This window comes from Lissotriton helveticus, chromosome 4_1 (genome assembly GCF_964261635.1).
Source record: "Lissotriton helveticus chromosome 4_1, aLisHel1.1, whole genome shotgun sequence".
NCBI classification, from domain to species: Eukaryota; Metazoa; Chordata; class Amphibia; order Caudata; family Salamandridae; genus Lissotriton; species Lissotriton helveticus.
This window is the reverse complement of record NC_136063.1, coordinates 1929784086-1929803271: the sequence shown is the minus strand read 5'-3', so window position 1 is coordinate 1929803271 and position 19186 is coordinate 1929784086. Positions and strand designations below refer to the sequence as shown.

The following is a 19186-nucleotide window of genomic DNA, read 5'->3' as shown; positions in this document are numbered from 1 at the left end:
AAGATTCGAGGTAGTAGGAGTATTGCAGGTTTAATACAGCATAAGGACAGGATCAGGACAACCTGCATAGGAACAGGGGCCCAGCAGCTGCTGGGGCTGGGTCTGGGATGAGCGCGCTAACTTTTAATAACAATACACGAGCATATATACATAGCGCGAACACATGGCATTACATTGCAGTAGGCGTAGCAGTGGGTGGAGCAGAAGGCGTGACGCGTAGCAGTCGCGAAAGATAAGAGTAAAAGTAGGTGTAACTGGGCGTATACATAGACATGTGGTGCAGACGTAACAGAATATGTCATGAATGGGGCGGAAACATTGGAGGGGGCTACCTAAGGAGCCGGGACCTCTAACCTGGTGGTGCGCGCAAAACTGACAATGACGTGTTACGAGGAGAAGCTGGGGGCTACGAACTCTGTGCTAGGAGCAGAGACTAAGGTCTGGAGGGTCGGAGCGACATGTACCTAAACCCTATCTAGTATCTGATGTTTAGGGAACATGTTGATATAAACTAGAAGTCATGAGGGGAAAAGCTAACTGACTCTAAGACTAGAGCATGTATTATTCTACATGTAGTGCGTGATGAAGAATATTAAATGACCATTAAATGCAGTATTTCTCTAACGTGGAGCCGCATAGGCTAGACAATGACGGAAACTATTGATGCAGTTTCAGTAGCTTAGGAACGCAGAGAAGGAGGACTAAACTGATAGCTGGAATCATAACATACTTTTGGCAGACTCAGAGGCAGAGCCAAGCTGCACCGGGCACTGCGAGGCAGGAAGTAAGTGAAAGGTCGAGGATACAGGTGGGGGCTGTATCGCTCCTCAGCGAGGCTTCAGGAGACAGGAGCTGAATCTAGTGTCCGGGCCCTGTTGAGGCCTGGAAACGGGGACTTTATAATGAAATAACGTGCACACTGAGAAACGTGGCAACGTAGCTCTACATAGGCCTGACATTCGTAGTATTCACGAGGACTGGGAAATGACATATCAGAGGAGGACACAACTGTAATTGCGTCATTAATCGGACATGGGGAATAACATATGCATATTGGTCATGCACACATAACATATGATGGATGACACGTAGGGACACAGAACATGACAAAATTTACTTTTCCACAAAAGGGAAGTGTTTTGTTCATTGGGTACTGCAATAATGAATAGGAATCCCTTTGAAAGGTGGGACACTCCAAGGTCTGGGTGAAATTTAAATGATGCAGCATAATTTCAGTGATTTTGCATTAAGCTTCTATTTTCAGTAATCTTGCATTAAGCTTCTTATGTGAAATCCCTGAAATTATGCCATTACACCGCTTTGCATAATTACATGTCATCTGCTTTTAAGTTTTCCAGCAAATTTGCAGTAACAATTTATAGAGAATGTATAGATACAACAGAACACAAGGGGTTGTTCATGAAGCCTTTGTTTAAATGCATCCTTGCACCAAAAATTGATACAAAGACACATTTTGAGCTAAAATATAGCGCAAAATGGCAGATATGCATGTTGCCTAATTATGGGTAATTTTAATCATTTTTGCTGAGATTTCACACAATTATGTGAAAGCAAATTTCTAAAGGCTGTACAGAAACAGCACTCATTGCAGGCACTGACAATGTCAGGACCAGTAAAGACCAAGGATAAACAGCTGCCCTCATCCTGCTCAAACTCTCAGCTGCATTTGACACAATGTCCCATAACACACTCATCAGAAGACTTCATGAGTTTGGCATCCAAGGAGCAACGCTCAGATGAATCTGCTCCTTCCACATGGGAAGAACACAGAGTCAGACTGCCATCTTTCACTTCAGAGGCCAAGAACCTAATATGCAGAGACCCCTCAGCCCTTCAATGTATACATGGCTCGCTCGCCAACATAATCAGATCTCAACGCATCGCCATCATCTACTAACTAGATGATCCCCAACTCCTCCTCTCTCTGACAGATAAGACATCCACCACCAGAACCAACTTCACCTCAGTAGCAAAATGAATGAGCACCAACTGCTTGAAACTCAACTCCGACAAAACAGAAGTACAGGTCTTTGGAAACAGGAACCACCCATGGGAAGCAATCTGGTGACCAACGAACTAGGACCGACACCCACATCCACCGACCACACAAAAATCTGGGGATCATCTGGACCACAAGCTCAACATCATGGCACAAAGAAGTGAACTCGGCCTGCTTCCAAATCTGGCGGATGGTGCAAAAAATCTTCAAGTGGCTTCCACAGAACATTGGACAAACCGCCACGTAAGCACTCATCACAATAACACTCAACTATAGCAATGCACTGTACGCCTGCATTTCCAAGCAGCTTCTTATAGACTTCTTATAGGATTATAGGACTTCTTATAGGATTGAGGACTGTGAACAGAGGAGTAGGACTAGCCACCATTTACTATTTCTCTGCCTACAGTAAAGGTGAAGAAGAGATTATTCTTCCTAAACCAACCAGGAAAAGACCTGCTGACAGCTAGTGCAGAGTAACTAGCTTCCTACAGGGCTCTGTTGGAGTAGTGTGGCCCCACTCCCCACCTCACGTGTCTTCCACTCCTGGCGACGCTTTGGCTACTGCTCCTGAAAAGCCCCTGGTCTACTCACCACACCCATCTCTCCTACACGCGGGCTAATAGCTAACACCACAGCCAACCCACTGAGGTCAGACACATTTTTGACTTTAACTCATGGAACCGTAAGAGCTTACACCCTAGCCAACCACTGAGGTTAAACACATTATTCACCAAAGTCATCAACCCGAGTTTTACCTCAGTAGTCTAGATCATTTCTCTACAGACCTCTGTGCTGAATCGCACCTTAATCCCCTCACAAGCCCACCCCCTCCGTCCAACTAATTAGAGACAGTATGGCAACCACCACCCCATCCCGCCCCTCCCTCCCCAATGGACTAAAACCACATGGCCGGAACTCCTTCTCCATCACTTTCCCCCCCAACTCCACCCCTAAAGCAAAAAGAAACCTTAAACACCGGCTGATCAGACAACACCCAGAAACCCTAATTGTGGACACATACTATTGCTCTTCCACAGGCGAGATCAAAATTGACCTTATTTTCTACCCCATGAGACCGGATAATTGGAACAACGTCCTCAAGACACATCTGCACATATCTAAAATAACCAACACCACCCACAGCTGCAAACTTACGCTCACACTCCCTGATTGCCCCAAACTTACCGGTAACACCTCCATAACCATATACACCAACGGCACAGTCTTGATCTAAGCCAACAATGACAACCTAGAAGCCTTCGACTCCCTCTTTCCCTCACTCCGCGACGCCCCTCCACTTTAGATCTCGAACGTCCACTTTCTCATTCCCGAATAGAAGGACCCACTATGCGATTGCACAGGAAATTTACAAGACCCCCCCATGTTGGACTACCTCTCCCCTCCAGACACCATCCAACACTCCATTCACCGCCCCCCCCAGAGAGGACTCAACTCTCCCACACACCCCCAATCAAATGAGAGCCCCCACATAGACGTGACTTCCCAGGCCTATTCCAACCAACACCCTCCTCCCCACTCCACAACCCACTGCCCCCACAAGACCTCTGTCTTGCAACCATGCCTCCTCCCGACAAACTCCATCCTCCACCTGGTTCAACCCTCCCCACCAGCGCCCAACTCTCTCTCCCCGCCCATTCGTAATGAATATCACAACACAGGTCAAGCCCTCCAACCCCTCGAGCAACACCCACCCCCACCTTCCTTAATTACACACTCTCAAACAACCGGCGATCTCAGGTCGCTACCCTTGAAGCCTATCCCTCCCCCTCCACTGCCACACAAGAGATGGCAGCAGGGCCCCCTTCGTGACCGCCCACTCCCAATATCCACGACATTCCATAGAGGAAATTAGGGCAACTCCAACATCAAAAGTCAATGCAGAGAATCCAGCCCACACCCATACATGGCACCCCCATTCACGGACACCACTCACGCAAAGTCGTCCAAAATCCAACCGCCTAGATCTTCCAAGAACCCCAACTCGACTCAGTCTCAGAGACCCAGAAACAAAAGAGCTGCAACACCCGCCCGAGACGCCTCTTCCCCTCCCTACTTAAAGACGAACCAGCGGCTGGACCTGCTGGAGAGCGAGCTAGAAACAGTAATTCTGGGCCTCTCAGAAATAATACGGAACCTCACCACTCTCGGAAAACCCACCCATCATCCACTTCCGACTCCCCTACACTCCAGCACCAATCACATAAGGCCTCATGAGACCCAACGGCTCAGCTGGAACACAACCCCCCTCCCAAACCAGGCTCAAAGACCCACAAGAACAAGAGCCTCCTTGTCTACTAAAGGAGCAATAGATCTTGCCTCCACACTTGACACAACCACTACTGTCACCTCCGGAACCAAGATTCAGGTGATCACTGGTATGGTAAGAGTCTGCCCTCCCATCAGACCCATAAGACCACCAGCCCTCCTCACTAATATCCCCAGAGCTCCCTTAACAAAGAACCCCAACAATGAGAGCTCCAACACCAAATGGATGCTCATCAACTGCAGGTCGACATCCAAACATGCAACCGAATTGGCTGAGACCATTCTCACACATGACATTGACATCACGTTCATCACTGAAACTTGGCTAAACAAGTTCTCTCCCTCAATTATGGACATGCTTGTGCCCCCGGGCTTCGCTATCCTACATAAAAAAAAACAGAGAGGACGGGGTATAGTAATCATACACAAGAACAGCATCTCAGTAACAGAAACTGACTCCCTCAACTATAACTCTTTTGAATGTCTTACTACAACCATAAACATGAGTGAAAACAACTCATTACTCTGTCATCTGCTCTACCATAAGCCAAGAAACACCTCCTTCGGCAAGCACCTCTCCGACCTATTAACTCATTCTTTACACCAGGGTCCAAACAACATACTTCTAGGCGACCTCAACTTAAACTAGAAAGATGAAAGCATCACGCTAATCAAAACCCTCAATGATCTTATAAGCAACCTCAATCTCACCCAACACTGCACCGCGAAAACCCACAACAAAGGTTCTATCCTCGACGCCATTATTGCTCATGCAGACACAGTGTCCATCGACCACACCTTGCCTGTGGACTGGTCAGATCACCATATCATTTTGTTCCACCTAAACCAAAAGATCCAAGACAAACCCGTGACCCGGGACCCACCGCGCTGGGTGAGAAATCTAAGCCAAATCCCTCTTGCTGACCTGGAGGAAAGGGTAAGCTCCCTCCTCCCCTTACACACAGTTGATCTATCAGCAACTGAACTCACTTCTCAGTACAACTCCACCATGACCTCCATTACGGACCAAATAGCCCCCCTGAATCTAAAAAGAGTCAGGAACATTCCTTCCAGATCATGGTTCAATTCAGACGTAAATTCAGAAAGAAGAGAACTAAGAACGGCAGAAAGCCTGTGGCAAAACAACCCGTCCACAATCCTACGAGCTAGTCTTAAAGAAGTAAGAGGGAAATACAACAAACACATAAAAAATGAAAAAACGTCCTTTTGCAATGCCCTAGACAAAGCTAAGAACAGACCCAAGGAACTATTCAGCCTCATCAAGCAGCAAACCTCCTACGACACAAGTTATAGCCTCCAAAGACCTGTGCGACAACTTTGCCAATTTCTTCAACGACAAGATCTCCAATATAGAACTCTCCTTGGTCGTAATGAAAAGCCCCCTCGACAGCAAATCGCCCGCCGAGTCAGAAGATTTCACACCTAAACACCCCCCCCCCAAATTTTGGAAATCCTTCAACCCCATCTCCGAAGCAGAGGTCATCAATATGATCTATAACACCAAACCCTCAGCACACACCTTGGATCCCCTACCGGCCCAACTAGCCAAAAAGCGCAAACTATGCCTAGCCCCGCACTGGACTAAGATTATAAATAGCTCGCTGAGCACCGGAGACATGCCTGACTGTCTCAAAATTAGCCAAGTCACTCCTCTACTGAAAAAATCTGGCTCGGACACAAACGAACTGAACAACTTCAGACCCGTCTCTAACTTCCCTCTCGTAGCGAAAATTCTGTAAAAATGTGTTCTCACCCAACTCACTCAACACCTAGACAACACCAACCTTCTTGATCCCCATCAATCAGGGTTCAAAAAGGATGTAGTACAGAGTCAGTGATATTAAATGTAATAGACGATATGCATAAATCTCTGGACAAAGGCCAATACGGTCTACTCATCCTCTTGGATTTATCGGCTACCTTCGACACGGTTGACCACAAACTACTCATCAAAGCACTTCAAGAAAAGGCGGGAGCAGAGAAGGTGGTCCTACAGTGGTTCACCTCTTTCCTACAGAACCGCACCCAAAATATAAAAATCAAGAACTTCTTGTCTGACCCACTCCCGGTATGTAGGGGTGTCCCCCATGGATCAGTACTCTACCCACAACTTTTCAACATATATATGGAGCCCCTTACCGCCATACTAAAAAACAACAACATTCCCTTCCACCTCAATGCAGATGATACCCAAATTTACCTGGAAACCTCCTCCATCGAAGACATCCAGAGATTGAACGTCACTCTACAAGAAGTCCAGCACTGGCTCTCATGCAACCACCTAAAACTAAGTCAGGACAGGATGGAAATCTTCCTCATCTCTAACACAGAGGAGAGCCCCCAAATCACAGACTGGATAAAAAACATTGAGGCTCTCAATCATAACATCATCCTAGCTGACTCTGCAAATCGTTGGGAATAACTCTGGACCCCAAACTAGACATGAACAAACACATCAAAAACACCGCAAAAAGCGCATTCCTCAAACTTAAACTTCTCAACAAAATCAAACCCTTCATCCCTCTTAATGACCTCAAACAAGCCACACAATCCCTGGTACTGTCCAGACTGGACTACGGAATTGCAACCCTCACAGGAGCAGCAAAATCCCATCTAGCTCCACTCAGATCAACTCTGAATGCAGCAGCCAGAATGGTTACCGGAATAAAGAAATATGATCACATCTCGCCTGCACTCAAAGAGCTAAAATGGCTCCTTGTCGAAATGCGTGCCAGCTTCAGAACCGCTTGCCTCACGCACAAAGTGTTGCACACAGGGAAACCCGCCTACCTGGCTGCTAAACTACAGAAGGCCGGACAGTCAAGAACCCTGAGGAGCACAAACACTCTACTCCTTATCCCCCCCGAAATCTCGCAGACAAAAAACAGCATCTTGCTCTTTTGCAGGAAATGCGCCGAAAATGTTGAACTCCTTTCCAGTACAAATCAGGACTAACACCTCCTACATAAAATTCTAATGGCAACTCAAGGACTTCCTCCTCAACTGATCTCCCCCAAACGGATAGCTACAAGCCAGTCGCCAAAGTCATACCATAGCCGCACACAGAAACTTTGGCCTCATTGACTTCTACCTCACTCACTGCAAAGACTACCTCCCGCCCCCACTTACTGGCCGAACCCATCCTTGAGTCATGGGGTTCCCTTCGACTACCTCATACAGTCCCTGTACAGTCTAATGTGATATCTTACTTACAAGTGTCATGTTTCCTTTATATATACTAAATTGCTTAATGTATCCTATGATTGATTCTTGCTGTAAAGTGCTCCGATACCTTCGGGTCTGGCTAGCGCTATATAAAACTCATAATAAATAAATAAAAAATACTTCAGACCATTCAGAACACTACCTCAAGACTCATATTCAGCCTTCCCAGCCACACCCACATCTTACCTCACCCTCTGGTCACATTATGGATCACGCACACCTACAAAGCCTTACACAACATTGGACCTGCTTATCTCAACTGCCACGAACACTTTCACAATTCATCCAGATACCTATGCTTAGCCTTGCCCTCACTTGCATCCCCCCCTCACTTTCACAAAAGCAGAGCAGGAGGTCACTTGTTGTTCTACATCCCACCCAAAACATGGAACAACCTCTCACAACAAATCAGAGTCTCCTCTTCACTACTCGAGTTTTGCAAGATGTGCTGTGGGGACCATATGCCTTTACACATGCCTAAATACCTCGACAAATTTACGGGGTAATTAGAGCACTCTGCAAATCGACATAACATAAGAAGGGCTTAGGGCATATGAATTCCCAAAAGAGATAATAAAGAGGCGACTTGGGACAGAAAATAACAACAAGCAAAAAATAAGTTTTAGCCCATAAAAAGGATGCATGAGGGTGTTTGTGAATGGTTTTATCTGCAAAATGGGGGTTAGAAATGTATAGATGAAACCTATGTATTACAAGATACATGGGTGCATTACATCATGGATTTACAAGGTAGTAATAAGAACACATGTTCACCATGTTACATTGACTACACTCAGCCATGGGAACGTATGTATGGAATTCGGTAAACTTTGGCTTCAGAAGAGCCACGAGGCATTTGTAAAATTCTGCTAACGATACTAACGGTGGTTGACGGTGTTTTCTCCTTCAGAAACGGCAACAGAGAATACTTGTAAAGTGCTCCTGGAGTGGGAGGTGGCAAAGGCGCTCAAGTTCAACCTAGAACTATTAATTGAAAGTAGTGTGGAGCCTCCATGCAAACATTTTTGCTACATAGTCGCTTGTACATCTACAAGCCTGGGTTACTACATGGTACATTACTTTCCAAATAGGAAACAGTTGAATGTCGACTTTTCATAGGGTGGCTATTTTACCAACTTCCCCCTGTTAACCTCAGAGCAACTGAATTTGCACCTGGATGCCCTCAAATCGGGATCTCCTCTTGACCCCTGCTCTCTTAGGATTCTTAAGAAGTGCAGGGACGTCTTACTCCCGCCCCTCCTGGAGGTCATTAATCTGGCTATCCATGAGGGTGTCTACCCAAAGCCATGGAAATTGGCCATTGTTAAGCCCCTCCTTAAGAAGCCCACACTAGACCCAGGGACCCTAAAAAACTTTCGCCCTATCTCTCTGCTCCCTGCCCCAGCCAAAATGTTAGAAGCCCATCTAAACACCCATCTGAGCGCCTTTTTAGAGCACTCCAGCCTACTTGACCCGTCCCAACACGGCTTTCGGAAAACACACAGCACCGAGTCTGCCCTGACAGTTGTCACTAATAACATACGCGCTAAGGTCGACAGTGGTCAGGCTACTTTGCTGGTCATGCTCGACCTAACAGCCGCCTTTGACTCCCTGTCCCCTTCCATCTTGGCCATGCGCCTTAGGGAGATAGGAGTGGACGGACCGGCGCTTAGCGTTTTAACATCTTTCTTGGACCGGCGCGAACAAAGGGTCAAGCTAGGTAACCATCTTTCCCCTGTCAAGCCTGTGCAATGTTGGGTCCCTCAGGGCTCGTCCCTGAGCCCCATGCTCTTCAATATTTACGTGACACCGTTGGCCAGGCTGGTCAGATCTTTTGGTCTGGATGTCTTATCATATGCTGACGACACCCAGATCATGGTTTCCATCTCCCAATCCATTAACATCACCGCCCTAAATTTTAGAGCCTGCATGGAAGCAGTTGCGAACTGGATGGTGAGAAATTACCTCAAATTAAACGGGGACAAAACGGAGGTGCTCATCTTCGGAGGTAAGCAGGAGATCTGGTCTATGGACTGGTGGCCTCCTGTTCTCGGCGCCTGCCCACGCCCTCTCAGTCAGCCCGGAATCTAGGTGTAATCTTTGACACCTCGCCTTCATTCGACAGACAGGTCAGCAGGACTGAATCAACTTGTTGTGGAGTCCTGCGAATCTTATGGAAAATTGCACACTATCTGTCTTTCGAAGCCCTCCAATAGGTCACGGTTGTCCTTATATCCTCTAGACTAGATTATTGCAATGTGTTATATCTACGAATCAACAAGCAACTCGTTCAGCGCCTCCAAACCATGCAAAACGCGGCCGCAAGGTTCGTTGTTGACGCGCCAAGGCGCTCATCGGGCTCCTCCATTAGGAAAAATCTGCACTGGCTCCCCATGCAAGCCAGGATTGAGTTTAAGGCCCTCTGCCTCACCCATCGTGCCCTACATGGATCGAGGGCAGAAGACATCAGATCCCTTGTATCCCTCTATGTCCCCGGCAGGGCACTCCGTTCAACAAATAAAAATATTCTTGCTGTACCCAGAATCTCTAAGGCAAGGTGGGGCGGGAGGGCCTTTTTCTCCCTTGTTCCAAGGATTTGGAACTCCCTTCCAGCAGAGCTCAAGGATCAACCCTCCTCTCCCCTCTTTCGGAAGGCCTTGAAGACCTGGCTTTTTAAGGAAGCCTACCTATAGCCGGCGCACCTCCTCCCCCCTCCACACATATCTATCCATCTGCAGCGCCTTGACGCCCACAGGCTAAGTTGTGCTACACAAAGCTCAAATCATTCATTCATACACGATAAATGACTCGCTCAGTGTCTGGGAGTTAACATACTTTTTCTTTCTTCTCATAAGAAACTGCACACCAACCACTTAAGGTTTCGGTTTCTGTCACATGTGCCTCATATGAAGCAGTTCATGTAAAAAATCTATAAAAGATCACACAAATTGCAGTGGGGATATCATGTAATTGCTAGTAGGTGTGCTGCTGTCCTGATTAACAATGTTGCACTTTGGCTGTTGTATAGAATAAACTTGTGCAAACTTCCAAAAAGGGTGTACGAGTGGTTCGTGCTCTTCTCCAATAATGGTCTTCCTTTGGATAAATTAATTAGGGGTAAAGCTTGGAAGAAATTGCATATTATCAAGGAAATTGAACATCTTAGTGGGGTCTGGATAGCTTGTGTACTACTTTACTACTATTTAATAGGCATATTGCAAATTTGACTACCATTTTTAGGGAATGTGTGTATTCCTCCTTGACTGGATGGTGGTCTCTGGTACAGCATTTGCATATGAAGGTAACAATTTTATCTTGAAATACACGTTAACTGGTTCCAGCATGGTTTACATCCATTGCAGCTGCATTACATGTCATTTGTACAATACACTACTCTAGACTAAAGTGATAATTTCTGGTACCAGAACTTTAAAACATGTATGTGTACAAACAATACCAGAGACCGCAGATGAATTAACTTATTTAGTGGACAGTTTTGGAAAATTAAATTGGTGTACGCAAATGAAAAATAATGTTGTTTGATCCATTCTAGATATGGAAGAATATTTTTACAAACGGGTAGTCGGCCTATGGACAAACTTTCAGATCTCTGGTTTTTTTATGATGGGATGATCTTGCAAAATTGTTAAATCAATCAAAATTTAGGCACTCTTTTTTCCCAGTCTTAAAACTCAAGAAAAACACATTAAATATCTGAATTATCACTTTACTTAGTTGATAGGCCATGATGTTGATATCTGCTCGGAAATATTGTGCCTTATTAAGTATTTAGTTATGATGTACCTCATTTTAAAATGCAGGAAATGTTAGCAAGAAGGGTTGCAAAGCAAAGATCAGTGCCTGTATCTCTTACTTTGCATTGCAGTCTAAGCTACGTCTTGAAGTTTGAATGGGAAGTTTCTACAAAAAATGAACAAACAATGTATTACAAATCTGTGAATTACTGTTGTAAGACCGGCATAGGTAAATACTGGAAAAGCAAAATGGCAGCCACCCAGGACCTCGCTCAATGTTTACAGAGTGATTTGCTTGTGAGGAAATATTTTATATTAGAGGCCCAAACATATAGAGAAATTTGGTGGATCTTACTAGTATTAGGCAGTATAACACAGTAACTTTCATAAAGAAGCTGATAAACATACACTGCTGAAATGGAAAGGTACCTTGATTATGCAAGAAGAATAAATTGCTACCTGGTAAGGAAGTGAGCATTATTATAACAATAATAACTGGGTTTGTTATGTAGCGCGTCATACTGCACCGATGCCATTTTGAATCACTGTAACTTACAAGGGTCACTATAACCCATTTTCATGGCACACAATTTACTGCCTTTCAAGGATGAAAGATCGACTCAGCCTTGCAGGGATTAAAAACTGTGACCTGCGCATCACCACATGAGTAGTGGCGAGCATACACATTACAGAGCCATTCTGCCACTATTAGATGTTTCTGACTGCACGCTAAGTTTCAACATAGTGATATTTTTAAGATATTAATAAATTAATTGAGTAAAATATAAAAAGTAATAATGTGCATTTGTTCAGTTTGTGTTTCTTAATAACTGATGTTCCAAACACTAAACCTCAGAACTTTATACAGAACTGTTTCTCCTGGTCCAACTGTGAATTTTAAATAAGATGTACTTTAGTTTAGATCCGTTTGTATCTTTTTGTTTCTTTTTCCTTATGTTGCAATGAAAAGTGGAAGTCAAGATGTTTTACATAATAAAATGTTACATTGTATTTAGACTTTGACTAGTTTTAACGTGTAAAACGTTCCACTACCAATGAATGATGACCATGTTCAATAAAACCATCAATTAAATAAAAGATCAATGAATCCAGTAAACCGATAAATACCTACTATAGTCACATGTCAAGTCCAAAGACAAAGATCCTCACAAGAATGTTGTTGACCAGATATAGGGATAAGAAATGATAAGGCAGACATAAATTGGAGCTCAAATTAAGGAATTGTCACATGCAATTCTCCACAGATGGTATTTGGTTTTTAAATGGATTAATCGCTTAAACAAAACTGAAATAGGAGGCTTTTCTGAAACTTTTCCATAGGGCTAGATGCAAACCAGACGTGACAGACGCCTCTCCTTCAGTCCCAATGAGTTTCAGAGCCAAATGATGAACCTCCTTGCACACCTACTGCGGAAAATGTCTTCCTAACTCTACCAAAAAGAGAATTCCATGTCATTTCTGCTCTCATCTCACCTTTGTTCCCAGGAAGTTGTAGCCTGTGTTTTCCTTACTGCATAGCAGCAAAACGACATATACTTTGTATGGCATTTACAATTCACCAATGGCTGATGAATATGATGACTGACACTTTGTCAACCAATGAATGATATCAAAATATCAACACCAAGTTGCGCTTTAGTGAATAATACAAGAGCTTAGTGAGACAGATGGATAAGGTATAATATGGAAAACAAATAGATATTTAATACTATGGAACTAAGTTTGCAAGTCCCACCTCTGAGAGCCAACTGAAAGTGCAGAGAAAGTGCAGCCGTTGCTGAGAGGGTTCAGAGAACATTCCGGCCAAAGTCAGAAACAAGCAGGTGAACCATATATAACGTCTGTCATTTGACTGAAATGTAATTTCAGGCTAGACCCTTCTGAAGTTAAGGATTATTTCAAAGCTGTGACCCCTGACAACAGAGATAAGTGAATAGTGAGGGCATCATTACATTATGCCTAGCCACGTGATTAAAACCTCACAGAAACCTAACCATTTCTAAACAGGTTTATAAGTTCTCACTTAAAACAGCTGTTCTTACCTGTACGAGGAAAATGATAAGAAAGTAAAAATTTGCAATTCTTCTGAACTGCTCAAAGAGATTCTTCGGAATGAAGTTCCATATCGTATACTGCAGAAAAAGAGAAGAGGGAAACACGTCACCCATCAGTTAGAAGGACTTGTTGACATTGTCAGCGCCAGGTAAGGACCTTGCAGAGCAGCACCAAGCTAGAAATGGCAAAGGACAGTATTCAGGGGTTCACGCTACTTAGGACAACTGACCACCCAAGCATCCTCGACTCTAGGCTAGGCTAGGCTGTCACGGTCTTACAGGCTGTGGTGGGATAATGAAAACATGATGCACAATAGCACATTTGATATAGATGCATTAAAGTTAGATTGCACAGCCAAAGAACAGTACTTTACTAACATTTTTAGATGTGTAAATGTACGTAGAGAAAAAAGGCTAAGTAGATCACACAAATCAAAAGAACATCAAAACATCGCATAAGAAATAGTTACAGCAAAGGTTTAATCAAGTTTCAGAGTGCCTGAATAAATGTCATGGGACCCTGAACATCGCTTTGTTTCCCAATTCAGTATCAGCACTTGTCGTTACCTTAACAAATGGATGCATTGTAAACCCTCGCAGGAGCTACAGCTATCTGGTCAATCATAAACCGGATATTTGTTTCTTTACGGAAACATGGCTCCATAGCCAGGCTTCACCTGACATTGCCACGGCATTCCCTAAGGAGTACAATCTCATTAGGCAAGACAGAGTAGGAAAGTGAGGGGGAGGCATTGCCGTGGCTGCTAAGGCCCCTATCGAGATCACCAGGCTTGAATCGTTCACAAACGAAATGCTGGAAATCCTGATAATTAATATGAAATGTAATGCTACGTCCTTTGGAAGGGCAGCCGTGGTTTATAGACCCCCGGGAGAGAATTCGAAATTTGCCAACTATCTATTAGACACCTTAGCGTCACATGTGGTGGCTACAGACAACTTCATCCTACTTGGAGATTTTAACCATCATGCAGAGCTACTCCATGACACCGATTCTTGTCATTTAATCACGACCTTAGAAACCTTGGGCCTAACCCAAAGGGTACTAGGCCCCACCCTTCAGGCGGCTCATTCGTTGGACTTCATTTTCTCTAACCTACCTAACTTAATTTGTGAACCACCCATGCCGATGATCTGGACAGATCATTTTCTAATACATTTTAATTTCCCTAAGCCTCTCGGGTCAAGATCCGCCATTCATAAAAAATCTACTTCTGTACGACCTTGGCGCAAACTGACCCCTGAGGCCATTCTAATGCATTTCAGGCCTCCCAATAATAGCCCTAATAATATTGAAAAATGGCAACTCAACTGGAAGTGTCCATCAGTAACGCTCTTGATATAATTATTCCAGAAACGAAAGTTAATGTAAAAAGTGTCCCTTCCCCTTGGTTTACTGAGGCTTTGAAAAAAGAGAAAATGGTCAGGAGATCAGTTGAAAGTTATGGCGGAAATTTAGAACGCCGGAAAACCGTAAGAATTATAAATGATCTCATTCTAACTATTTAAAAAACATAAAAGTAGCATAAAAGTAGCAAAAACGCTCTACCTCACACAAAGAATAAATAAGGCGGCCCACTCTAGTAAAGAATTGTACAAAATATTGAAGGAGTTTACCACCCTTCCGGTGGAGCAATCAGTATTTATTCCCACCTTGGAGTGGGTGAACTCCCTGGCCTCTTATTTTGACAATAAAATTAAGTAAATTTACTCTTCGTTTCCAGCCCCTCACCATGATCCGGCCCACCTGGTGTGGCATCGCCTAGCATGATGTCATCCCTAGAGACCATTGAAACTCCATCCCTCACTGAATTCGAGCCCACCACTCCAGTAGAAGTGCTTGAAGCACTTAGGAAAATTAAATCAGGTTCCCCCACCGACTCTCTATCCCCACGTAGATGCAGTGAGATACTCCCGCTGCTGGTTGATATTTTGACTAACATCTTCAACATCTCCTTTGAAAGCGCCTCCGTTCCCAGCAGCTGGAAGCTGGCCCAGGTTAAACCCATCGTTAATACACAACATTTACATAAATACAAACATAATAATCCAAAAAAAGGTTTCAATACATTTACAATCAAAAATTCATTCATACCTCAATCATCCTATCTCTAAAGCAGCCACAGACACACATACAAATTTACACTGGAATATTAATATTCACAGAAAGCCATAGATACATTTTTTCAAATTTCTGCACCACAGTTTAGTGTAATTTCTGGCTGTAACAGTCTACGCGTTTCGAACTCTTAGTTGATGAAAAGAGTTCTCATCAGGACCAGAATCTGTGAAGAAAGGAACAAACCTTTCTTTAGAATCAACGTAGTGAAAAACGTTACTCTTGCTAACACCTCCATCACTACAAGCAACACATCCCTTACCTCTGAGCTTCAGAGTTGAAATGGTTAATTTAAATAGACAATTCCACTTCTGTAGAACAAAAATAATAACGTATATTCAAAAGCTTGCCATTACTCATCAGAATATACTCATTCATGCTATCATCCCATTCAGTCAAACAGGGGCTTACTTGTAAAGCGCTCTGATATCCGTAAGGATCATGTTCGCGCTCTATAAAACATCCTAAATAAATAAATAAATAAATAAATAAAAGCCCAACAGTGACCCCTCTATTCCGTCTAACTACAGGCCTATATCTCTACTGCCTTACTTTGGCAAGGTACTAGAACATCTGGTCATGCTCTTCTTGATCCCTCGCAGTCAGGGTTTCGTGCCGCCCATGGTACGGAAACTGCAGTGATTGAGATGGTGGATAATATCCATCTTACCTTGTACAGAGGCGAATCTGCTATTTTGGTCCTATTGGACCTTTTGGCGTCCTTTGACACCATCTCCCACAGCATTTTAAAACATCGGTTGTGGGAGATTGGTGTCAGAGGCAACGCCCTGGCCTGGTTTGAGAGTTACCTTGCGGACCGCCATACCTACATCAAGATGAACACCCTGGTATCCAGGAATACTCCTCTTATTGTGGGGGTCCCACAGGGGTCGATTCTTAGTCCCCTGTTGTTCAACGTGTATCTCACCCCTCTGCCAATATTATAAAATCATACGGCTTCACTACAGTTTCTTATGCAGATGACACGCAGGTGCTTGTCACCTTTAGCTCTGAATTCCTTGAAACCTGTACTAGGTTTAAACAATGCATGGTTTACATCAGTAATTGGATGAGTGATAACAAACTTCAACTCAACTATGGTAAGACCGAAATTCTGCTATTTGGTAAGGCCAAGACTATATGGTCTCAGGATTGGTGGCCACGTGAATTAGGACCTTGCCCGAAACCTAAGGAAGTCGTACGTGATTTAGGCATTTTGCTTGACAGTGCTCTCTCCATGAAAGCACATGTTAACCAAGTATCAGGAACATGCTATGCAATATTGCGGCAACTGCGAAAAATCTTCAAATGGCTTCCTCTTGCATCTAGAAAGCCTCTGGTTCAGGGGCGGATTGTAAGCCGTTTAGATTATGGTAACGTGATGTTCGCCTCCATCAACGAGGGTTAGCTTTCTAAACTGCAAACCCTTCAGAACGCAGCCGCTAGACTAGTGTTGGGACTGCCTCCTAGGTCTACCTCCAAACCCAAACTCAAAACGTTGCACTGGTTACCTGTGCGCCAAAGATGTCAATTTAAGATCCTGAGTTTAACACAAACTCCTCCAGGGCACTGGACATTCTTACTTAGCAAAAAAACTGGCCTGGTATAGACCGTCCAGAGCATTACGCTCTAGCTCGAAATCCCTTCTATCCCAGCCTCGGGTCCGGACATCAAGAAATGGATGTCGGTCCTTTTCTTACGTGGCCCCGCAACTCTGGAACAAGTTGCCGGCTCATCTCCTGTCTCTTTCTAATCATCAGGAATTTCGCAAGAGTCTGAAAACCTGGCTCTTCCCCAAATAATGCCTCACTTCTGACGTTGCTATTCAACAGGGTTACTGCCTTTTCTCTATGCCAGCGCCTTGAGACCTTCTTGGTGATAAGTTTGCGCTATACAAAAGCATTTGACATTTGACAATGGCCTGATGCCAGGAGGGAAGATAAAGCTGATCTCAGTACTGTGTGGAAGTTTGTGTGTTTGTGTGTGGCTCCACCCGGCACAAAGAGCCCAGACACAGGCCTCAAGCTTCTGGGTCCAGGTAGAGCCCTAACCAGCCTGGTGCTGGACCTCGGCATCACAAGCCTGATTCTGGACCATCCTCCCGCCCCAACTGTGGCTTGCGGCAACTTTTTGCCGATGGGCCTGTATTTACACATGGAACAGGATTCACACCACACCGGAAGAAGGCTCGTAGGTACTGGATAACAGGTGCAGGGGGGTCCCAATCAAAGGAACAGACTAAAATGTTGGCAGAAGAGACTGAGTGTGCTCAGCAGGTAGTCTCACACTGAGTTCACCAGTTTACCTCCAAACAGGTCTTGGTTCTTTAATAAATAGTAGTGACCGCTTCTTGGAAGGCAAAAAGAACAATTGATGGACAGAATGCAGAACAATGTCATACATTCACCCCAGTACAGAGATCTGGGCCACTACAGTTTGAACCCAGCCATATGCAAATCAATCTTGACCCTGTGCCCACTGGGAATAGTCTAGCCCGAACTGCCAGGCTCTACATTCCGTCCATAATCTGTGTGTATTTTGCTTTCTTGCCCTAAGTGCACTGGGTATGCCCAGACGTGGGTCACGGGCTCACCATGCCAATGGATTCAAGCTAGCTTGGCTGATGAGGAGGGATGCCTGAAACTGGTCCCAGGATGCTGGTTTCTGGCCCAGGGAGGAACTGGCTTGGCAGTTCGGGCTGGACTGTTCCCATGAGGCACAGGGTCAAGACTGATTTGCATATGGCTGGATCTAAACTGGGGTGGCATGGTAAGCAAAAGAACAATGGATTTAACCCAGATCTCTTGACTGTGGGTGAATAATTGCTTTGCTCTGCATTGCGTCCATCATCTGTGTGTCTTTTGCTTCTTGGAAGGATCAGTTTCTCCATAAGATGTAACAATATTAAAGCAATTCCTGAAAATGGCCTTTAACCTTTAACGAGGAGCTCACCATCAAGCACAATTCTGTGTTCAAACTACTTTCACTGTTCCGGCCCTGGCACTCGGTTTCCACACCTCTTGGCTCTTTAGGCTGGCCAGGGGCTTCCACACAGACATGGTGAGCAGCAGAGCTGCAGAGCTTCAGCAGACATAGCACTAGTCTTGAGGAAAGGGATCACACACCGCTCCACATTCAGACAGCCGCACAGGAGGTTTGATGCAGGTCTACGCTTGAGTAGATCTTGCAACTGCCGGAGTTGGGCTGCAGGGTGTATGTTCAGAGCTTCATTACTGGGCATTATGCCACTCCGAATCACCAGCAGTGGGTGGAGAACTTAAAACAGGCGCGGTGTAAAATATCACTAAGCCGTTCATTCATCAAGTGAAGCAGGCAATGTAACTAATCCTTTGAAGAGTGCTTGTGGGGCAGCTCCTCCCCAAGGAAAACATTGAATTTTACAGAGGAACGTAGCCAAAAAGGCTTATTTGAGAGAAAATGATGAGGAGGGTTGGAAGCGCACTCCTGATTCTCAAATTGATCAAATTAAACAAATACTATAACAGTTTTATCACAATTATGCCACAGCGTAGCACTTGCTGTCAATCAAGTGCGAAAAGTCAGTACAATTTTAAAGCTACCAAGGCTGGCAGGAAACGCTGTGCACTGTGCATGAATAGTCCAGACGGACTCTAATTGTCAACTTAATATTATTGGATTCATG

The 19186-nt window shown here is 44.6% G+C and overlaps 1 protein-coding gene across 5 annotated transcripts in view; it reads right to left on the bottom strand.

Moving 5' to 3' along the window:
• Positions 1-19186, bottom strand: part of ATP11C (ATPase phospholipid transporting 11C (ATP11C blood group)) — a 905856-nt gene that overhangs the window by 548754 nt on the left and 337916 nt on the right. For all 5 annotated transcript variants that reach the window (XM_078688608.1, XM_078688607.1, XM_078688609.1 and 2 more), the window contains exon 3: positions 13374-13463. In XM_078688608.1, the coding sequence (XP_078544734.1) occupies positions 13374-13463 (90 nt within the window). The remainder of the gene's footprint in view (positions 1-13373; positions 13464-19186) is intronic.